This window comes from Neurospora tetraspora (assembly GCF_033439725.1).
Source record: "Neurospora tetraspora strain CBS 560.94 chromosome Unknown B0H65scaffold_10, whole genome shotgun sequence".
In the NCBI taxonomy this organism is placed as follows: domain Eukaryota; kingdom Fungi; phylum Ascomycota; class Sordariomycetes; order Sordariales; family Sordariaceae; genus Neurospora; species Neurospora tetraspora.
Genome location: NW_026944392.1, coordinates 571946 through 594704, shown reverse-complemented (window position 1 = coordinate 594704; position 22759 = coordinate 571946). Strand labels below are relative to the sequence as shown.

At 44.8% G+C, this 22759-nt stretch overlaps 10 protein-coding genes across 10 annotated transcripts; 8 read left to right on the top strand and 2 right to left on the bottom strand.

Annotated features, from left to right (window-relative positions):
• Positions 1-2571: 2571 nt before the first annotated feature.
• B0H65DRAFT_512805 (uncharacterized protein) lies at positions 2572-3402 on the top strand (the record flags this gene model as incomplete). Its single annotated transcript, XM_062828602.1, has 3 exons — positions 2572-2729; positions 2793-3057; positions 3127-3402. The coding sequence occupies 3 exons, from the start codon at positions 2572-2574 to the stop codon at positions 3400-3402; spliced, it is 699 nt and encodes a 232-aa protein (XP_062676784.1).
• A 1637-nt stretch (positions 3403-5039) lies between these two features.
• B0H65DRAFT_534615 (uncharacterized protein) lies at positions 5040-6029 on the top strand (the record flags this gene model as incomplete). Its single annotated transcript, XM_062829008.1, has 3 exons — positions 5040-5111; positions 5183-5309; positions 5381-6029. Exons 2-3 carry the CDS (start codon positions 5278-5280, stop codon positions 6027-6029), a joined length of 681 nt encoding a protein of 226 aa, XP_062676783.1. The 5' UTR covers positions 5040-5111; positions 5183-5277.
• Positions 6030-7714: 1685 nt separating this feature from the next.
• On the top strand, positions 7715-8091 carry B0H65DRAFT_553559 (uncharacterized protein; the record flags this gene model as incomplete). Its single annotated transcript, XM_062829970.1, has 2 exons — positions 7715-7744; positions 7810-8091. 2 exons carry the CDS (start codon positions 7715-7717, stop codon positions 8089-8091), a joined length of 312 nt encoding a protein of 103 aa, XP_062676782.1.
• On the top strand, positions 8024-8524 carry B0H65DRAFT_77132 (uncharacterized protein). The gene has a single exon (XM_062831392.1). The coding sequence runs from the start codon at positions 8141-8143 to the stop codon at positions 8420-8422; it is 282 nt and encodes a 93-aa protein (XP_062676781.1). The 5' UTR covers positions 8024-8140; the 3' UTR covers positions 8423-8524.
• A 326-nt stretch (positions 8525-8850) lies between these two features.
• On the top strand, positions 8851-9602 carry B0H65DRAFT_553558 (uncharacterized protein; the record flags this gene model as incomplete). The annotated part of the gene is made up of 2 exons (XM_062829969.1): positions 8851-9349; positions 9463-9602. The coding sequence occupies 2 exons, from the start codon at positions 8851-8853 to the stop codon at positions 9600-9602; spliced, it is 639 nt and encodes a 212-aa protein (XP_062676780.1).
• A 754-nt stretch (positions 9603-10356) lies between these two features.
• B0H65DRAFT_437026 (uncharacterized protein) lies at positions 10357-10593 on the top strand (the record flags this gene model as incomplete). Its single annotated transcript, XM_062825279.1, has 1 exon — positions 10357-10593. A coding segment is annotated over one exon (237 nt), but the record flags the coding sequence as incomplete, so codon positions are not given.
• Positions 10594-10983: 390 nt separating this feature from the next.
• On the bottom strand, positions 10984-11364 carry B0H65DRAFT_446887 (uncharacterized protein; the record flags this gene model as incomplete). Its single annotated transcript, XM_062825826.1, has 1 exon — positions 10984-11364. One exon carries the CDS (start codon positions 11362-11364, stop codon positions 10984-10986), a length of 381 nt encoding a protein of 126 aa, XP_062676778.1.
• Positions 11365-11415: 51 nt separating this feature from the next.
• Positions 11416-11586, top strand: B0H65DRAFT_388301 (uncharacterized protein; the record flags this gene model as incomplete). Its single annotated transcript, XM_062823722.1, has 1 exon — positions 11416-11586. A coding segment is annotated over one exon (171 nt), but the record flags the coding sequence as incomplete, so codon positions are not given.
• Positions 11587-13277: 1691 nt separating this feature from the next.
• On the top strand, positions 13278-13953 carry B0H65DRAFT_543247 (uncharacterized protein; the record flags this gene model as incomplete). The annotated part of the gene is given in 3 exon segments (XM_062829220.1): positions 13278-13385; positions 13400-13465; positions 13522-13953. 3 exon segments carry the CDS (start codon positions 13278-13280, stop codon positions 13951-13953), a joined length of 606 nt encoding a protein of 201 aa, XP_062676776.1.
• Positions 13954-15995: 2042 nt separating this feature from the next.
• On the bottom strand, positions 15996-17472 carry B0H65DRAFT_565992 (uncharacterized protein; the record flags this gene model as incomplete). Its single annotated transcript, XM_062830307.1, has 2 exons — positions 15996-16890; positions 17460-17472. 2 exons carry the CDS (start codon positions 17470-17472, stop codon positions 16223-16225), a joined length of 681 nt encoding a protein of 226 aa, XP_062676775.1. The 3' UTR covers positions 15996-16222.
• Positions 17473-22759: the final 5287 nt, after the last annotated feature.

Genomic DNA, 22759 nt, shown 5'->3' with positions numbered 1-22759 from the left:
CAATCGCAACACATTTTGGTTCCGGTCACGAAGTCCAACGCATCTGACAAATACTTGTACGCGCTTTATCTCTCCCTTTTCCACTTCTACAGTCGATCATGTCTGCCCAGTCCGTACCTCAATCAACGCTACAACCGACCAAAGACGGGCTTTTTGACCGTTTTGGCGGCATTTCATCTATGTGCACCAGGGTCGTCTTATTTGTGCACCAAACCTTATATGTGCACCAATCGGGTTAGGGCTTAACGTGTACATTATTTTTTTCGAACCTTTAATACCGTCAAACAGTAATCGTACAACACCATTTCGGTATAAGACAGTGCCAAGCCCAGTCGCCCAGTGGACCCCCTTGTGCATGACCTTTATTCTAACTTGGTGATTCTGATGTTGTTGTTGTTTTATTTAACGTCTACTTCCGCCTCCCTAAGTGATACGGGAGGTTAATATGGAGGGTCACACGGATAGGACCGTTGCTTCCATATACCACGATGCCAGGAATGTGCAATACGTAGTATTAAAAGTAAAGAAGAAAGATAATGGAAAAGGAAGGAGGAGGCTGTCCCAGCCAGCCGTCTGCACAGAAAGGATATGCTGTGCGAGAGTCAGAGCACAGGCCACAGGGTGGCCTGAGCACTGCAGTCTGGATGGCCAGACTGGGCATGGCGGCCTCCATGGCAGCCCAGCTAATCTGGGCTGTCATTACTAGTCTAAGCTATAATATAGGAAAGGTAGGGCAATCCAAGGATTACCCTATCACTAAGGGCATGAGACGTGCGGCAGCGGCGCCGTCCTAATCTAGTCTAGTTACAGAAGCACGTGACCCCAAAACCTTCCCAGCCAGAAACCATGCAAATCCGAGCGCAAAATCAAGGCCAGAGGCCGTTAAGTCCCGCGATGCCCATTGCGTCAAACGCGGCACATCGCCTTGGTGATTCTGATCTTTATGCCCAGTTATACCTTTGCCGTTAATATCAACCCTTCTTTTTGCTCTCTCTTTATAGCTACACTACCTTTGATTACCAGAACAGGCTAGAATCGCTCGCACGTACGTAAATATTGATCGTATTAATTACCAGAAGTTTTATGAAGTAGTCGTATGAGTAGACCGCGAGCCAAAACACTATGTAAAGAATCATGAGATTACCCCCATAGTCAGTAGTATACTTAGTTAGTAGTATAGTTATTCCGAAGTGTGTTGATGAATGCTATAGAACTCTCTCATGTTCAAGCATTGTGTGTTATACAATTCTCCATACAAAATTATGTTACTGGACATCGCCGTGATTTTTTTTCATGTACATGTAACGCCATGGAATTTACTATGTAAATGATATTTTAGGTTAAAAAAACGTACCAAGGTCTGTAATATTGGTGCACATATAAGGTATGGTGCATAAATAAGACGACCTTAGTGCACATAGATGAAATGCCGTTTTGGCATCTCATGCTAACCCCAACGGAGGCAACGAACCCGAGCGCCGCGGCGTCCATATCTGACGGTCGGCATGCCGATACGAACGAATGCTCTCGGGATACCGGCCTGGGGACTTCAAGAGCGGCGGCGGACCATGTGAAGCGTGCCTCGGGTACCAGAGTCCGAGCAAAGGAACGAGAAGGAGGGCTACGAAGGGAGGTTGTGGCAGTGAGGCGGGTTGTCAACTGGTGAAGAATGGGATGCAAAACTCGAGGGACCACGACGGGAACCTGTTCAACGAGAACGACTACACGCCTACGACACAGCAAAGAGCTTAAGATCGCGGAACAATACCCGGGGGAATATCCTAAATGCGACACGGAGCATGTCCATAAGGTACCTCTACATGTGCCAGCCTCGATTGCTGTAGGGGAAAGAATCAGCATCAAGCAGCAATTGACACGGGAAATTTCAGAAGGCAGGAAATGGGCTGGACACGGCATTCTGGATCCATCTCGTGGAGCAAAACGGCATAAATTCTTCGCATTTCATTCTATATCTCTCACAATCTTCACACTTCTGCCTACCAGTCGGGTGTTCATTGGCAATCATAGGTTACATATCATAAAATTCGAACATGGAGCGATCGATTTCCCCCAGGCTCGCTGTTCACAGCCGAACAGTACTACAGTTTACGTATAGTTGATTTCACCCGCCCAACTACTGTATGCTGAACACCGCAAGTGAACGAAGAATTATGAAGGAGACCCTGGGGTAAGGGTTTGTCGTATTGTACGTTGTTCTGCTACGTACCAACATCTGAATTCTGAACAACCTCGGAGTGCGGTTGTGAACATTCTTGGTGTTCGGTGGGCTGTGCCGGTTGACGTTAGTTGGACAGTCTATGTGTGGTATAGTTCCTCTGTTCATCTCTGCTCGCCCTCAGGATCGCAAGGCAGTGGATCCGAAGGCTGGCATGGAGTGTCGTTATTCCCATAGTATAAGAAGGCTTTTAGGATTTCCCCCGAGGTAAATTTTTTTCTTACTGTTCCACCATCGAACAGCAAACTCGACTCAACGTCAATCAAGCACAAGCGTCCACGCACACCAAAACACATCACCTCAACACCACCCACCCACTTCGAGACTTCTTCATCATGTCCGACAACACATCCAACAACATGGGCAACTGCCACAATGGAACTGTCCCCACTGCACCCATCGCCCAGAACAATCACGAACAAAAGGCCGACGACACTCATCAGTCATCCATTCCCTCCAACACCGTCTTCAACTTCAACACTCCCATCAACAGGTAAGTCATTCACACCAACAACATGATGCATGTGAAGTAGCAGTCAGCTAACAACCCGCACAGAAACATTCAGGAACAAGTCACTCAGCAACAGGGTCAGGACATTGACATGGCTTCCCCTCCCACCTATCTGAACGACCCCTTCAACCCCATCCACTACCGCCATCTCGCTCGCGACTTGACTCTCGAGGACCTTTTCGGCGACTACCCCGTCGACCTCACGACACCCCTCGACATCAGCTTCTTCAGCAACCCCGCCGTCCGCGAAGCTTTCAAACCCATCAACGAAATCGCCAACCTCCAACAAGTCATCGACGCGGCCGCAGCTGTCCTCGACGCCAACCACGGCCGTTGCCTCCGTGCCATCAGGGGCGTGCAGTGCACTCGCTTCCGCTAGAGGCAGAATGCGAAGTACTGCATCACCCATCTGACGAATCGGCCCGGCCTCGAAATGGAGCTCGAAATCGTTCGTCGCAAAGCCATCGGCTATGGAACTTGCTCCACGGATTTTGCCTGGATGCCCAAGGAAACCGGAAAGCGGTGCGATCGGTGCGCGGAGAGAGAGAGAATCCGCAGGGAGAACCGCGCGTCGGCAACAGCGGCGGAACAGGCTGCCCAACAATCATCCGGCGACGACTCAGTCATGTCGGGACAAGAGAATTCCGGCCTCTGAAAGCCTCAACTGCTACACACGACGACCGATACCATAAATTGTAAGTGACCACATGATCCTTGAACCATCGATAGTAAACTAACAGTGGATGATGATATAGGACGCCAACAGCTTGTCTCTGACTCGACAACTGCACTTCTTCATATTGATTGGTGGAAAGGACGGTCTGAAACTGGGAGGATAACGGGTCTATTTGCCAAGGGCATGCTGGTATTGTCAGATATAGAACATCCACATAGCTTATGATGACCCCAACTTGCCTCTAATACCTTATCTTGATTGCTGTGACTCTGTCCATGTGAACTCGTTCCATATCACTACTATATGAATCTACCACCAGCTAGGAGTAGCGCAAATGATCTCTGGTAGCATCCGTGACCTTACCCGTGAATATCTCAACATCAGATTTACAATATTCTCAATCCTTCCCGTTCACTCGCCATGATTTTGCTCCTGACTTGCGCCGTTCACAGCCTCGTGCTCTTATATAAAACAAATCTATTACAAGGACAATGCAGGTTTCCTTACATACTGCATGTATGTGGCCGTCGATGCCGGAGCTATTGATCTTCACTTTGTGCCAGGTCCTTGTGCGTCACATTTCTTTCAATGACTTGAATCCATTGTTTCAACTGGAACAAACCTCGGTAAACCCAACCTCTCCAAGTTGAAGGACGATGAATAGAGGTAGGGGACAGTCTTTCTGATCACGTAGTGTAAATGCCTTGTAGGTTGGTGGACGTGTATGCTGCGAGATAGGCCGTATCATGAACTATATTTACTCTTTCTACGATTTCCTCTTCTTGTTTTCTCGTTCTCACCCCCTGCCTTCGAGATAACTGTACGCTTACAATATGTCAACACTCGACCGTCATTGCTGAAATCGGTCGTGTCACTACTACAATGGCCCCCGTCTGGATTATATACATCGTTATCCATGCGAGAACTGATACTGTCTGCGGCGCCGGTTGCCTGGTCGACGACAACGGGGACAAGATAAGCTACGATAAGCGCAAGCACGGCCCCTGTGGACAGGGCACAATGCTTTCTTCCTCTTCTAAGCCGTTAGGAATGAACCACATTGACTGTTATTGGCACGGTACTTACCTCTATTCTCCTCTGTAGATCTTCCGGTGAAAGCTCGGGCCAGTATCGAAGCGGCCCAACCTTGAAATTTCACCAACGTACACTCTAATAGTTCCGATTCTAGGTAGTTCTTTCACAGGGACTCTGTTGATTACGGTAACGGCAGTGTGTGGCGGAAACAACCTGGAAAATTTCAAGTATTGGGCGACCACGTGACGCGGAATCAGCTTTTCAGTTCCCCCCCGCCGTCAGACAGCCACTCCTTCCTCCTTCCACCATTTGTGGGTCAATTTCGGATTCATTTGGTCCAGGGTATAGCCTGCGATTTACTGAGCCTTTCAACGCTCCTGCTCCCTTGCACAGCTGTTTTTGCTCTCACCCACACCACGCATAATCCCCATCTTCGACACATTCAGTCAGGAAGGTAAAAGTTATCAGACCCCTTTCACTTGCGCGCTGTACCCACGAGCTCCCAACTGCCGTGCGGCATCCCCTTTTGGGTTTTCGTTGGGGAACGTACCCAAAAGCCCAGTCGCGACGTATCTCGGAGTCTCGTCAATCAGATCCAGTTGCGCGCCAGCATCCCGTATTCATCAATCATCTCAACACAACACCGTCTCGTGGTATGTAAGCCCTATATCTGTTCGCTTCATGAAGAACACCCAATCAATGGACGCAGCTAATCATGATTCAGAATCCATGAGCGCACGATCTTGCCTCCGAGTCTAGTTCCACTTTGCGAAAATGGACTCTCCGGCCAAAAACGATGCTTAGCGTCCTGGCGGCAAGATGGGTGATGGAAACCATCAGTCCGCTCACAGGTTAGTTCCGGTTCATCCTGTCATCACTGGGGACTTTCCCACAACCACATGGCTTCTGACACGGAACACAGCGATCACCAAGGGAACCAACAGGGCTCCCAAGTTCACCAGCAAAGTCCTGGTCAACACGACATTCCCCATCGCGAGAATGTCAACAACTTAGTACCTGTACCCATGAATTTCCCCCAGAACCATCACCAGCAAAATTCTGGCCAACATTGCAACCCCTCTGCCCAAACTGTCGCCAACCCCTCCCGCCAAACTCTCACCAACCCACCCATCAACTTCCCCCAGCACCTTCACCCCGATCCTGGTTTTGACGACATGTATGCCGACGGCCTTTTAGACGATATGCCCGATCATTTTGATCCTCTCCCGGGCCATAATCCCTTGTTTGGCAACAGTCTCTTTGACGACAACAGCCTCTATGTCCCCGGCCATCTTGTGGGACAGCCTCAGCATTATCAACAAGGAGAGCAGTATCTTGCCAACCAGCACCTCTACCAGGATATGATGAGCTACAATGGTGCCCTTTATCAACAGCAACCTCACCCCTTTGGCGCCCAACAATTCCAGGAGCCTGCTATCCCTCAGAATTTCCCCATTCCCAACGGTTCCGTTTACGGAGCTCAACACCCCATCATGGACCAACAGCTTCAGGGACAGGTCCATGTCCCTATCCAGCACCAGGCTGCTTTCCAACAACAGGCCCCTATCTAACACCAGGCTGCTTTCTAACAACAGGCCCTAATTCAACACCAGGCTGCTTTCCAATAACAGGCCCCTATCCAACACCAGGCCGCTTTCCAATAACAGGCCCCTATCCAATACTAGGCTGCTTTCCAACAACAGGCCCCTATCCAGCATCAGGCCGCTTTCTAACAATAGGCCCCTATCTAACAACAGGCCGCTTTCCAACAACAGGCCCCTATCCAACACCAGGCCGCTCTCCAGCACCAAGTCCAGGACGTTCCTCTTCTTGTTCCTGCTCCCGGCGCTGCGGGCCCAGCGGGTAACCATGGTCCGCCTACACCCTACCCTGAGGCCTTCCACCCCGCCGTCCTGGCCCTCCTCAACATCGGAGATGACCTGGACAATGAAGAAGTCAAAGACATTATCAGGGCCGCAGCTGCGGTTCTGTACGCCGGTAACCCGCAATACCGCAAAGTTTGGATCAATGACGATAGAGTTCAAGAGCGTTGCACCGCGCGCACCTAGAAGGCGCTCCGCGGCCGTTCTTGCCTCCCCCACCTGGCCAATAGGCTATCACTTGCGGCAAAGGTCGACATTCTGCTCCGCAAGTCCCGCGGTGAGGGGACTTGCTCTGGATGTTACGCCCAGACGCCATACGATGATGGTAAGCTGTGCGATAGCTGCTAGAGGACTCGCAAAGAGAAGCTTGGAGCAATGGGGAAACCAATTCAAGGGACGTGGATTGCTACCTACCTCGAGCTTGACGACCAGTAGGCATCCGTCAGGGCAGCGTATTTGCGTAAGAGCTGGAGTGGGAGATCAGCACAGTCGTCAAGGATCTTTTGTTCAGGTGGGATATCTCCAGATTTTTGCGAAGGAGTTATATCTGGTTAGAAAGAGAATTCCAAAGGTGCTTGCGGATGTGTAGCATATTGGCATAAAGTAGAACTTGAGTAGTAAAAAGAACATTATTGCTCACCAAAGGTATTGTGAGTGTCAGCAAGTGATATGTCTACCTCTACCTATAGGTATACATGGACCGATGATCCGGCACACTCCACAACTAAGTCGCAGCCGATCGGGCCAAGGACATCACAGGAACAACTGACATTCGGATTAGAGGTTGGGAACTGTCCGACCCTTCATACTTCTTGTCTATGTGAAATGATTGACAGGATATTCGATCGGAAGATGATGAATACCGTGGTCAGAAATGGAAGTGGAAGGTTCTGGTTGTTACGGATGAAAGATCCCAAAAGAACATCTCGTTGCCCATGGAGGCCAGACGAGTGGGAAGCCCAGGGTGTCGGTAGCATCTGGAGCACGACACCCGCGCTCCACCGCCCTTCTAGAAGGGACTTCTGAACGTCGTCATTTTCTGCCGGCTCAGCCACAGGGGCAAGCCATGCCGACAAAAGGCAGGCAGTGATGTCGGTGTCTCGGTGAATGGCCCTATCCAACCTGGATGCAAATCAGCCAGGCCCCACAAGCTGATTTTGCGGCCGCATTATCTCTTCTGCCAGCTATTCTCGCATCTATTTTAGGCTGTCTTTCTGAGCCGTTCTCGTATCCTCAAACAAACATCTACCAGAAATCATCAACACCGCAAATAACCAACAAATCGGTACAGGTATCTTATCGCACAAAACACGTTGCAAACACAACAGCGGGCATCCGGAGTGAGCAGCGCATCGGAGGCCAGCTACCACAAGATGGCGGACAACGGCGTTGATGAGGTGGAGGTATGAGATCCCAAAACAACCGCAACGTGTAGAGATAGCAGCCGCTGATTACAGTCTTCTGGTAGAGCCTCCATCAGAACAAGGAGTCTAGTAGATTGGGTGACAACAACACTGTCATTCCCCCTGGACTTTCCCAGGAGCAAGGCGTCATGATGGCCCAACCTCACCAGGATCTAGCACCAATTTCACCTCATCACCCTGATCATGGCCATGCCGACGACGCCCAGCAGTCCTTCACTTATGAACACATGCAAGTCGACCAACACCCATTTGGCGACCCTTTTGGTGGCATTACCGGTAATCTACCCAGCCTGGAACGGTTAAACTATCTTAACCGTTGGCTCTGAATTCCGCTCCCTTTTGAGCTTAAGCGTTGAGATATCCTAAGCGTTGAGAATGCTTAAGCGTTGGGAGCAGGGGCTTACACCTGATTGGCTAGCTGGGCTCACGCTAATGCAGGCTATTGGAATTTGGCTTTCTATTGACTACGCCCGGTCCTTCCCCTTGGCTACGCCCGGTCCTTCCCCTTGGCCGTCGCCCGCCCAAGTTCAAAACCACCAAGTCCAAAACCACCAAGTCCAAAACCACCAAGTCCAAACCACCACCACCACCTTGTGTCTCGGCCGTCATTGTCGCCGTCGCTATCGCTATCGCTATCGCTATCGCCGGGGCAATTGAATCTGCGATGCAAATAATGGTCAGCTTGAGCATTGATGCCGGGGTGTAGCTATACCTGCGTTGATGGTGGTGATGATGATGATGATGGTGGTGGTGGTGATGGTTGCAAGAGGAAAGTTGGGACTTGGAGCGGACATTTCAGCTTTTTCACTTTATTAACCCCGCTTCTCTCTCCTTCTCTCTCCTTCTCTCTCTTCTGCTCCCCCACCTTCCTTTTTTCATTCATCGTACCTTCTTAGAATAGAAGTTTTTGACCTTATTTAGGGTCTTGCAGCGGGCCGAGAGCTTAGCGTCCGCTCCCAGCCCAACGGTTAGGAATTCTCAACGTTTAAGATATCTCAACGCTTAAGAGCGTTGGCCTACGGTTAACAGCGTTGTAATACGGTTAAGATATATTAAGCGTTCTAAAGACCCCTAAATTCCCGTTAATGGGCTATGGTGGTTATCCTGACGTCGTGGGAGCTCAATACTCCCAGCAGGCCAGTCAAACCAACTTCAACCAGCAAATCACTTCACCTCCCATCGCCGGCGTCGGCAATCCACCCATGGCTGCGGCATCCATGGGCCAAACGTGCCCGCCCCTAGCCACTTCGCTGGAGTCTCAGCTCCGAGCGGAGGATTATTTCAACCACCTCAGCCGATGGACAACGTCCAAGCCATCCCGGCTGCGCACCCCCCCGGTGTTCATGTCCCCCAAAGCCAGCCCAATGCCAACGCGCCCGCAAACCCTCACCCACAGGCGAACCATCCCGACGTTCTTGCACTGGCAACCATCAATGCCGAAACGTCCGAGGAGGAAATTCGGCAAATTATCCGAAACGCGGCAACCGTCCTGCATGCAAACCACGACCCGTGCCGCTACAAGTGGTTTGAAGACGGTGTTCGGCACCAATGTGGCGCGCGCTCCTAGAAGGAGCACGGCCGATCGTGCCTCGCACATCTCGGAAACAAGCCTAAGCTCGGTTTGCAAGTGAATATCTTGGGGAGGCAGGCCCGTGGGGAGGGTACCTGCGGGGGCGACTATAAATGGTTGCCCACAGAGGGCGAGCTTTGCGCCGGGTGTAAGGCGAAGTCGGACAGGCGGGCGGAGGCTCGCAGGCTCCGTCAGCAGGAAGAGGCTGCCGCGGCGGACGCGGCTGCGGCACTTGAGGCCGCAGGAGAGCAGGCCGACATGGCTTGAGAGGTCTCTAGTGAGGGTCAAGGATGAGGAGGGATGTTGAACACCAATACCAAAGAAAAAGACCAAAAAAAGTAAAAAGAAAAACCCCAAAAAGAAAGCATGCCGGTCCTTTTAAAGGACCGGACAACCCTTGTCTAGATAGTGTACATACAACCGAGTCTAGAAAATACAGCCTTTAGTAGCATCTCAGAGAAAAGGATACACGTTTAAAGTTTGTAATGTGCCGTGTCCCTTTCTGGCCTGTCTCGTTCTCTACAGGTATTTCGTGACAGCAGTCGTGCCTAGACGTCACCCGAAGGTTGATAGTGTTGGCCAAGATGGTTATCGTGGCATCTTGGTCAATCTACACATGGACAATTCTTGTATATATCGAAGATCATTACTCCTTTCTCGTGGTACTTCTTCTTTTTCTGCGGTTAAGTCCACCAGCAGTCATGTCTTCGTGCTTCGTGTCCACGGCACGTTCATTGTTTTCACTTCGACAGATACATTGTGGAAGATACACGCCCGCCATCCCTTTGTCACCCCCAGGCAGCCATCCTGCTGTTCTTGCTCTTGAAAACATTTGCCCCAACCATAACATTGAGGATGTCATCAGGAACGTGGCCAGTGTCCCCTGTGCAAACCACCAGGTTTGCCAGCACACATAGCTCGAGGAGAATAAGGTACCGAGCATCAGTGCACCGCCCAAGCTTAGAAGGTGGGGCGCCGGATCAAGTATTGCCTCGATCACTTGATCAACAAGATCAAGCCGGCCATGAAGGTCCAAATCTTGAGACGCTTTGCCAGGGGCTACGGCACCTGTTCCGGAGCCTATCGTCTAATGGAACGGGAGACAGGCAAGCTGTGTGATCCTTGCAAGGCGAAGGCGGATGCCAGAGGCGAGGTGGCACGCCTGCGCCAGGAGGAGGCTGAAGCAGCAGCGGCTGCTGCGACGGCTGGTAACCAGGGCCAGCCAGGTGCTTTGGCTGAGAGCGGCGCCTCCCAGTAGTGAGTGAATATGTTCGGACTAGCATGGATGGGATTGGGCGTAATGGGGTTTGAGAGATTGCCGGGAAGTGTTCTTCCTCAAGGCATCAGCAGATGTGGTGGTGGACGTTGGGCCTCATGTCTTGACTTCCAAGTCAACACCTCAACCAGGCAAAGGTGAAGGACAAAGGAGGAGCCCAGGAGATCTCAACGTGAAGAAACACCGGATCGGCCGGGTGTCAACAACCACCAGAAGCAGGGTTTACTGCTCCTCTTCAGCAGGCTGCTCCTCTTCAGCAGATGGCTCCTCTTCAGCAGCCGGCCCCTCTTCAACATATGGCTCCTCCTCAGCAGCCGGCCCCTATTCCTCATCCCCAAGCTGAGCACCCGGCGGTTCTCGCCCTCTTCGCCATTACCCCGGCCAGTGAGTGCTCCCGCTCTGAACCAGGGAGCCGTGTTCGGATTCCCAAATGGTGTCCAAGGAAACGCCACGCAGATTCACCAACACCAGCAACTTCCAGCCATCGTCAATCCTTTCTTCATACAGCAGATTTCTCTTTTCCACTACGTCTCTGTGAACTACCAGGGTTTCAACAACCAGCAGGCCCCGGTCGCCATGCCGCACCCACAGGCCCATCATCCGGCGGTGCAAGCTCTCTTCACCGTGACTCAGGTCACTGTGACCGAGGACATTAAGCTCATTATCAGGGACGCGGCAGCTGTCCTCCACGCTCAGCACCAAAAGCAGTGTGGCCGCGCTGGGTGCAACGCGGCCGCTGCAGCCGTTTTGCATGCTGGCAATCGCCGCGTGTGTGGCAAGAACGGTTGTAACACCAGGGCTTAGAAGGCACGCGGGAGAAAGTGCCTATCACACCTGGAAAACCAGCCTGGTTTGTTGCTGAAGGTGACAATCCTGATCAGACAATCGCGCGGTGAGGGCACTTGTAGCGGAGATTATGCCCCTTTGCCGAGAGAGACTGGCGCTCGCTGCAACGCCTGTCGAGTCAGGAGCGCCGCCGCTCAGCAGGCCGCTTTGGCTGCTGCTGCTGCCGGCAACGAAGGCGAGTAACGCACAAGCCAGGAGGACACTTGGAACTCCGAGGCCTGAACTCTCCATTCGGTTATTAAAGCATCGCGCTCACTGATAGTTGAGGCGAGCGAAATTCAGACGGATCTAGACACTCGACAAAGTCAACCATGTTGAAGACCGAAACCAACCGGGAAGGAGGGTCAGATGGGAAGACGTCATCGGAGATAGAAGCCATTCGCAACTTTTTCACTAAAAGGGGACAGGAGTTCTCGCCATAGTATGGAGATTTGAGCGGCATCGGAAGGGTTCATAGCGTTCTTGAGATTTGTCGTTGAGATTATCATGGTTTCGGGGCGTTGTGTTGTATCTCATGCTTTGAGTAACAACGCCCCAGGTATAATCGGGCAGATCTGGCGGATGCAGTAGTTCACTTCCACGCAGCATAGGTGCAAATAGCAGTTTTCTCAAGCTTCCCAAAGACATAGACGTGATGATGTGTGGAAACACCCTGTTGATGATGAGTGATGATGATGTACTATCCATCGATGTATCTGATGACGGAGGAGTAGAAGACAGCACGTCAGAGACGAAGTCTGGCGGCATCTTATAGGCCTGTTCACGTCGTGGCCAAAGCCGTTCCCGACGGATTGCCTTCCCCTCTGTCCAAATGATACAGGTGTTGTCAGACTTCTACTGGACATTTGACGGCGTAATATCCCGTCGTTAATGGGTTTGTCCATCTGATTCGCGTAAAGTCTTATATAGATAGATGTTAAGAAAGACTAAGACCAAGATATTAAGTTCGTTTGTTCACATGAAAGCCGGTCTCGGAGATCATCGCTGCCACGGGGCACGGAAGCCCTTGTGGATGTTGGTATTCCACAGTGTGCCACAGACCAGAGCATGTGTACCGCCAGCGCTTAAAAGAAACCATAGCCGCGGCGGCAGGCCTTCTTGTAAGCCACCTCGAGGGCGCCACAAACTACCGAGAGACATGCCATTGTTGGGTTACCCCTCGAGGTACGTACCGGAGTCAGGAGGGCCCCTCTCCTTGTCTCATAGGTACAGCCACAGCAACGCTCAAGCCGCTGCCACCCCCTCCGTGACAGGCGCTAGTGGATGTCCTTCTGATACAGACGATACAAACAACCTGGACGTTGGGCGTGGGATGTCCATCGTATCGTACAGTATCATCCCAAAAACCTTGAAATGTTCATCGTAATTCCGTGGCGTCGACCCAGCCACTCAGCATGCATCCGTGTATGGCCGATGCTCGGCTTTTTCCCCCTGGCCCGTGACCATACCACCCACGGCCGTTTCGCTGCTTTCTGTTACCTGTTTTGCCTTCACTTGTACAGTGTGCCGGTGGGTCCTTAGTGCCGAACTTGTCCGCCTTCCCTCGCTGTATTTCTTTTGGTCTGGACAATACTCCCGACCGACCACCTTCTTGCGCCATACATCACATTTCGGTTCAGTCAACACCCGATCGCAAAACTGTTCACGGTTGACCAGACAGAGGTGTATTCCTATCACATTCCTCGACCTAGCAGGGACTCGGTGTCCTCCTGCTTTGGTCTTCCCCAATTTCCCCTCTTCAAATCTTCAACGTCCCCCAAATACCCCAAGCCCTCCACACGGAGGTCAACCCCTCAGGGACGTAGACAAGTCAAGCGAACATGGATTGGGCAGGCCTTTATGGCGGCCAATACGGGGTCCCCTTCGTTTATGCTCAAGGAGCCAACCACCAGGGAGGTGTTCCCATGATAAACCCAGGAGCTGCCTACGTCAATGCCTCCAGGGCGGCAGCCTCGCTGTTGAGAACCAACCACCCGTCGCGAATCCCAGCGGTGTCCACCAATCTAATGTTAGTACTGAACCCAAGGGGAGATTCAGATGCAGAGCATTACTAACTTTCCACAGCAACCTCAACCCCATCCGGGTAATCTCAACAGCAACACGTTGAGCTCGCAAGACCAGGTCGCATTGTACCACATGCTCCTGGCCAACCAGCCCCATCAGCAGATGGTCCCTCACCAACAGATGGTCCATCACCAACAGATGGCCCCTCACCAACACAACGTTGACCATCATAACCACAACCAGGTGCACATGAACCATCACGCTCAGAACATGGTCGAAGTCGCCAACTTGCAAGCGCCTCCTCCCGCGGGCAATGCAAAAGTCCCTCTTCCCCATCCCCAAGCGGAGCACCCGGCGGTTCGGGCCCTCTCCGCCATTACCCCGGCCACTGAGACCGAGGACATTAAGCTCATTATCAGGAACGCGGCAGCTGTCCTACACGCCCACCATCAAAAGCAATGTGGCCGCGCTGGTTGCAACGCCCGCGCTTAGAAGGCGGGGCCGCGCTCCCGCTCGTGCCTCGAGCACCTGGGGAACAAGCCCAGTTTGGATCGCAAAGTACAGTTCCTGATTCGCCTATCCCGCGGCCAAGGAACCTGTAGCGATTGTGACGCCTCGATGCCGGTTGAGACCGGCGAGCATTGCGGCCCGTGCAAGGCCAGAGGTGTTGCCAGGCGCCTTGCAGCTCAACAGGCGCAGGCCCTGGCTGCTGAAGCTGCCGGTAATGATGCCGTGTAAGCCTGATCAACCAAAGAGGGACACTCACCGCCAGTTATGGCTAGGAAGATGGAGTCCCCTGACGAAAGCAACTCCCGGTTTGGCGAAATCGAATGGATACCTCATGAGTCCAGACAAGCGGAAGGGAATTAACCCCAGGAAGGAGTGAAAAATTCAACCGAGGTGTCGAGGCCGAGAACTTCGAGAGCCATGGGAAGGGGGGTCAACTTAACGAGGATGGGCAGCACTTACGATGGGGTTAACAATCTCGAATCAGGGTTTGGAAGTTTTCCGGGACAAGTAGAACGAATGTCATGGCTTTGGGCGTCGGGAGATTAGGTGGAATTTCATACTATCCGTATCGATACCCCAGGCATACCATGGTTGGCCTAGCAGATACCTCTAGTTTAGTTCTTTCAAATACTTAGTCTCCATACCTCATCTTGCGTTGCGGACTTCTTGACGTGATTTACATCTTGTTTGTGTTGACTCCCGGCCCTTGACATTTGAATATGGCTCCGAAGTCGAAGTATCGTCGGCGTCACTGTTTGGTAGGTTCCCTAACTCGATTAGACTCGGCCTCTGTCCATGACAAGACAGTGGTTGTCAGGATCCTCATATTCCTCCGTCGGCGAGATATGCCTGTATGTCTTTCAATCAGGTCTCGGCATAAGTGATGAAAACGTTTGACGAGGATGAAGAGTTCGTTTTTCATGAAATTCATGTTGTCATCTGGCCAGTTGCTGAAGTCAAAAAAGGGACGAAGACATTAAAAACGATGCTTGAGCGGGGAGGAATCCACACAAAGTTTGGGGTTGGGGACCGCCGTCTTATATCTCCCGATGGGACGGGTCACGGGTATCAGATGTCGGAAATGGGACATGCATTACATTGTGTCTCACTTCCAGTCATAGATTTCAAGACACTGCAGGCACGACCTACGTGCATGTGGTAGGCAGTTTGGTTTCATTACGTGCTCCGCTTGCCAAGATATTCTGGGGTCTGCATGGTTTTGACACGAGGCAAAGTGTCCGCAGAAGGTGCGCTTCAGCAGCACAGGAAAGAGGACAAAATCACTTTTTGCGGGCAAAGTTCGGTTTAATTTGATATGCACATGCATCGATCTTGCATTTGGCCCCATCTGGTGTATGCTCACCCACTGCGCTCCCGCCTGTGCTCCTACCCCACCTCATGTCAACACCATCTTCCTTCATTCCAGCATATAGATTCGCCTCCTCGATCATGCCATCTTCGCTCCTGTATAAGTAGACGTGTCAAATTCATGTACCCCAACTTTCAGTGCTTCCCTGACTCCCCGTGGTGGAAGTCCAGTCCTCCTTCTTTCCTCCTTGCTTCACCCTCAAATGTCTATTCCGCAGTTGCACCGCAAACAAAAGGGGTGGGGACACTGCCAAGACAAAACCATATCTGCCCATATACATAAAAGGCTTTCTACAGATCACCATGGGTCGGATATTGGGAATTAGAAACGTCAGTTTTTGATGAAAATATTACTTAGGATTCGATTTTAAACCTGCATGGTACCTATTCTCAGTATGTAAGTTCGGGAGACCCTTCTTCGGTACGCGTCCAGAAAGCAAATATCCATCCCTCCTCGCGGGGTCCGAGATCTTATGACTTTGTACACCTGTCCACCGTTGTATCCATTAGCAGTCAAGTCCCACCATCATTGCCTCGCATTTTCCTTTTCTCCACTGTCCACTTTAAGATCTCCAGGGCACTTTCCCCAGTTTTTCGATCTGGATTCGTCACGATTTCAAACCCCCACGGGCTAGCTCCCTTTTGCTTAACCCTGCTCCTCAGCACCCTCCTCGGGATCATGGGCGTCCTGCTCCGCAGGGATTTGTTGATTCTGCTGCTCGTTGTAGCAGTGTTGACAGAAGAGACCAGGTCCTCTCTGTGGACGCCACAGGCAATTGGTGCATGTGCCTAGACCTAACGCGGCATTGCGCCTTTGGGCCTCGAGCCTTCCCTTCCCAGCACGGTTCTTCAGACATCCTCGGCACTTCCTCGCGCCCGTCTGCTAGACGGGTTGCGATTTGCACTCGCTGTATAAGGATGTTTGATGTTGTGCTTGGACACCGGCGGAGCCGGCATGTGGGTTGGCCTGGGCGACGGCTGCGCCCTGATGGAAGCCGTCACTCGCCTGGCCGAGGTTGTTGGCCGGGCCAAAGCTGTTGATCATTCCGTGGTTGGTGGCCTGGCCAAAGCCGTTGATCATTCCGTGGTTGCTGGCCAGGCCAAAGCTGTTGACCATTCCGTGATTGTTGGCCGGGCCAAAGCTGTTGACCACTCCGGGGTTATTGGCCGGACCTGAAATGTTGTTGTCTCCTGTCACGAGGCCCTGGCCCTGGTTGAATCTGGCCGTGTTGAAGTCTTGGATGGAGCTAGATCGGCCCCACCGGGCATTACTGATCGCGCGAGGTTCGGTAGGACGACCAAACTTGCTGACCTCCTCACTGTCGACGGAGGCGAAGGCTCCAAAAGGAAAAGACTTCTTCCACTCCCCACTCCGGACCCACGACTCAAATGCTTCAAGAGGATGTGAGTCGTTACTAGATTCCTTCAATTCGCCGGCGAGAGCAGCATCTTGAATGTCAAAGTCATTGACCGGCTGAGGCCGCCCGTGTTGAGGCGACTTAGGATGGTTCTTGATAGAACCACCTGATGAGGTGTTCTTACTGTTGAGATCTACTGAGTGCACAATAATACGAGGGTAGATAAGTGAGGTTGAGAATGCTTAAATTGGTTAAAGAAGAGAAGAAAAGAAAGGAAGGAATGGACGGTAGAGTCTATCTTTATATAGCTAGATATGAGTTGGGGAAACGTATTTAGGTTGATATGTAATGTAGGAATATTAGTAGTATATATAGGTAATATTTAATACTTCCTTTCGAATTAAATACGGTGAGAAAACAACGCTATTTAGTGTCAGGAGATATTCCAGGCGGTGCCTGGATATCTCCATCCTGTCGTAACATATACTGAGTCAACTATAGGCATATTCATTTGAATATATCATAATATATAAGAATATTCACCCCGTCGGTCTCTATTAAAATTAACGGATTAATTCATTATTACCTTATAACCTATTATCCATTTTATTCACGCTCTATAAAATCGTATATAAAATTCCAGGTTAAGGCTCTCGATAATTGTTATCTTCGCTTCCTTTAATAAAACTATCGCCAATTATTATATACTATTATTCTATCTAATAACCAATTACTCATTCTCTTATTCTTTATTAATATTACTTATAAAGTACATTTTCGCGTAATAAATAATACTTATAATTTAATTTCAAACCGACTTTATTATTCTTTATTCTTTTTCTCTCTTCCTTTCGTAAAGGGGGGAAATTCACTCTTCGTTTCGATAGTTTTAATACAATTATTAAACTTGCTATCCCAAAACCAAAAATATTGCGCATTCCAACTCTTTAAACTCCCTTTTCTTTATAATTCTTTTTATTATCCCTACTAATCTCGAAGCATATTTTTACTATAATAAATAATAACGATTCTATTCTAATTAAAACTTTTAAATTATAGGATAATTAATAATTAAATAAAGGAAAGCAAATTATTAATTATACTATGTCCTAAAAGCAATTTTACTATAAAAAATATCTTTATACCATTACCTAGAATCTTATTATTAAAGCAGCCAAATTTTACTTTAACGAAATAAATCAAATCTTTACCGAAGAAGACTAGGCTATAAAAAGTGAAAACTAAGGCTTTAATATAAATTAAATCGTTAATATAAATATAATTAACAAGAAACTCTAATTTATCTCATAAAAATATCGCCGCATAATTGAAAATTATCCCGTTCTAGATCGCGAAACTTAACCATTTCATAAGAATAAAGATAACTAAACCTATTAATTTAAAAAGTATTATCGCAATTATATAAATTAATTCAAAATTAATAGTCGTAAAATTACTGACGATATAATTAAATAAGCCGTTAAAATACTAATTCGTCCTAATACTAATATATTTAAAATAGGCTCCTAATTTCAATTTCCTAACAATTCTTTTAATATTATTAAAATAATTAACGCTCCTTCTACTAATTTTTCGAATACTATTAAAATAACCAACGCTCCTTCTATCGATCCGATTTAAATCCCAATACCGCTTTTCTTATTACTAATTCCGGCCAACCAAAAAATTCCTCCTATATCTTTAATAGAATCTATCGTTTCACATACTGATTTAATTATACAAATCGCTACTAATCTTACCGAACAATTCGCTACCAACCTAACTACTATGTATTTCGCTAATATAATTTAAATAGAAGCGTTAATTCGATTCGTAGTAAAATAATAATAAGAATGTTAATTCGAATAACCTATTCCGATTGTAGCCGATACTTTTCCAATTTATTTTATTAAACTTTCCTAAAATATTATTCGTACTACCTAAGATAATATAACTTTAAATACTATACGTACTGTTAATTAGAATTAGGGTATAATACTACTATACTATAATATTATAATTAGGGCCCGAAATTTATATATCGCTAGCGCTACTAATTAGTTAAAATATCTTCTTATTAATTATAACAACCGGCGGCCCCTAATAGAAAAGTTTAAAAATGTACTACTTCCTAACCGACTATCTATTAAAAAGGATAGAAGCTATTATTTAAATATAAATTATTTAGTAATTTATATACTAGTAAGTAAGATATATCCTATTTAAATTATTTATAGTATTATAATATTTAATTATCCCGCTTATTAATAAATTAAATAAATTCCGCCGCCCGGTTATTACTCCCGCTAATAAATTAAAAATATCGTTCGCTTAATGAACTCCTTTACTTTAAATTTAAATTTCCTAATATTAAATCCCCAAAACTTCTGCTTAAATATAAAGTCCTCCTCCGGTTTAACCCTTCGTCCGTTAATTATATTAGATTCCTATTTAACCTATTAACCCGTAATAGCCCACTGTATATTTCGCCGAATCCCCTTCTATTAATTCTTCCTACTATTTAGTTAATTTTAATAATAATAATATAATATCGGATTCCGGAGCGTTTAATAAAATTATTTTTAATTTATTAAAAAGGATTAACTATTTAGAAAATTAAATTAACGAACGTTCGTATATACTTAACGGGAATTTTAATGATAAAATTATTTAATAAAAATCCTTTCACGTTAGAGAATATTCTATTTTAACGTAAATAAAGATAAGAAGAAAAAAAGTATTTATATTAATAATAAAATTATTATTTATATTAATTATAAAATTTTTCTTAACGCTATTTACGAAGCTTCGCTCATTCATATTAAATATTATAAGATTATTACTAATAATATTTAAACATTATTACGTAAAGCCGCCCTTTTTTAATAAATTAATACGCTTTCTAACTTTAAATATAATAAATTTTATAATAATTTCGATAGGATTACCGATACCCTTAATTGAATCTTCGGAATTAGGCCTAACGAAGCCTAAAAATAATTAAATACGTATAAATTCACCGCAGAAATAAATAAAAAAAGTAATTACGCTCTATACGAGTATTCTATTAAAATATCTATATATACTCGTTTATAGGGTAATAATAATGATTTCTAACTTTATATTCGCCTATAGAATAACTTATACCTAAAATTAAAATCCTATTACACTAAACCGGAATAGGGCGTATAATTTAGTAATTATATCGACGCCGTTATTAAGAAGGTTAAAGCGGTATATAATAAATTAATTGATCTTTCGAATGTTTTGTACTCTATTTTCTAAATATTTATAAATACCGATCATAATAAAGGCTCCTTTAATACCGCTTCTAACGAAGTATTAATAAACTTTAGGGAAATCTTTATTTATTAAGGCGACCGCGATAATTCGAAGGATAAAAATAATAAACGTTTTAATAATTAGAGTTCTAATAATTAGTTTAATTATAATAATAACGGTAATAAATCTAAAGATAATGAATTTGATAACAGATTTAGTTAGGATAATCGTAACAACGACTATTTAAATAATAATAATATTCGTTTCTATCGTTGAAGTAAATAATTTAGTAAATAGCAATTTTATAAGGATGGCTGCTATACTTATACTAATTAAATTAATATTTATACTAACGAATCTAATATTAATAATAGAATATTTAAATTCCAAAACGAAAATTATAATTTTATTTATAATTTCGAAGAAGAAATAAATTAATTTTACATAAATATATCGGCCTTTACATATAATAATAAATTCTCTACTTATTTTATTAATCCTCTTAATTTCATTATCCCTATATTTTCTAATAATATTATTCCAATTGCCCGGCCGACGCTTAAACCCGCGTACCTGGCCGCTATTCCTAATAGAAACGCTATTAAAAATATTTCCGCCGAAGGCTATATAGTAATTTTACTACCAAATTTACTATCTAATCCCAATTTTGCGGCGATTTCTAAATATTTAAAAGTAGCCTAAGTATTTTATAGGTTATTTAATCTTTTATTTAAACTTCAAATTACAATTTCGAAGGGTTTCTAAGAAACGTTCGAAAGGGTCAAAAAAGTAAAAATCGCGGATATTAAAATAAAATTACTTATACTAGTAAACGGTTGGAAATTAAATTTATCGGATATTAGATATTAAAACTAATATCATTTATTCGTTTTTATTGAAAGTTAAATTATCGAAATTATTCTTAATATTATATTACGAAATAGAAAATTAAATTTGAAAACAATTACTTTATATTTATAGGTTGATATTAAACCTAACCTAAAAATATTACTAATTATAATATACTTTAATTCGGGTTATTTATTAGCTATAATAAACTGTATATTTATTAATAACTTTTATATGAAAAGAAAAGTTAATAGTATTATAACTAATAATTATTTTCAAATATCTACCTTAATTATTAATAAATTAAGCCCGAATATATTATTAAATACCGACTTCCTTTGTTATTATAAAATAAAAGTTAATTTTAGTATTATTTGTTACTCCTTTTGATCTATTTTTGATATAAAAGTACGTAGCGAAATCTTTATAAAAAATTAAGAAGTAAGGGAAAATACGTTTATTACTAAGATTTTCGCTAAAAATAATATAGTTCTTCTTTTAAACCAATTAAATATTTTCTTAATACACTATAACGCCTAATTTAATAATTATTACGGCTAAAGTAAACGCTCAATATAAAATTTTTACACCTAATACCTTTTCTTATTAAATATTATTATACATAATAAAATACTTAAAATAATCTTATACATTAATTAATTTAATAAACTACTTTTTATTAACGTAAATATTCGAATTAATACAATTATACGCCCTTCGCCTAAAGTTACTAGAAAATAATATTTATTAACGCTTCGAACGTAATATATTTAGCCGCAGCAATCTAAACCGGAGTCTCTCCGGAATAATATACTATATATATTAATAAAAGTATAACGGATAATAAGGAAATTGTAATTTGTAAACTAGCTTTTAACGTCCCATTTTACGGATTTAAGAACCTTAATAATATTAAATTTATTCGTTCCAAAATAAACATTGATATTTATAATATTAATCCCGAATTTACTTAGTAAATTAAGAGCCTCCTAAATAAATACGTTAACGTTTTTAAAAATAAAGGGATCGTTCCTATAAAGAAAGAGGATAAAATACCTATCAATTTTATTAAAAAGTAGTAAAATTAGCGGAAAATCATTAAACTTTACCCTCTCGGAATTAAGGATTATAAATCCCTTAACAAAAGATATAATAAAATATACGCCTAAAGAAAATAATATTTTATATTATAATTTACGCCTATTATATACTTTATATTTATTATTTAATAGAAAATTAATAGGATTAACAAAGGTCGTACCATTATTAACCTCTGACCGCTAAATAATATTATTATCCCGGATATATATGTATTACCCGATTAAAAGAATATTATTAATATAATAGTCGGTAAAAGATTCTTTTCCATTTTCGACGCCGCTAAATCTTTCTGTTAATTACCCATTTTTATTTAATATTATAACGGTATGATAATAATTAATCCTCAGAGTTTTAATAATTTAATATCATTCTTATAAATTTTAAAAACTTTCCTACTTTCGTATAATACTTTATAGACGGATTATTCTTTAATTACTATTTATTTATACGAATATATATTAATCATATTATTATCTACAATACAATTAAAGAAGAATATTTATAATATTTAACTACTGTTATAAATTTATTTAATAAATACCGTATATATATTAGCGCTAATAAATCGTTCGCTGCCTTCCTATTTATTTAATTATTTAATAGTATTATTAACGGCGAGGGGATTTTATATATAGAAGATCGAATTAAAGCGTTCTAAAAGCTTAATTTTCCAGAAACTATAAATTTTTTAAAAACCCATTTCAATATGCCTAATTAATTACGTAAAAACACATTCTAATTCGCGGTTAAAGAAGAACTACTAAATGAAAAGAAGATTAAATTGCTAAAATGAATACGAGAATCGGGAAATTTATGATTAAGAGTAATAA

Excerpts from the sequence above, each read along its gene's own strand:
- B0H65DRAFT_77132 (XM_062831392.1), top strand. The coding sequence starts at position 8,141 with ATGCTTAAGCGTTGGGAGCAGGGGCTTACACCTGATTGGCTAGCTGGG.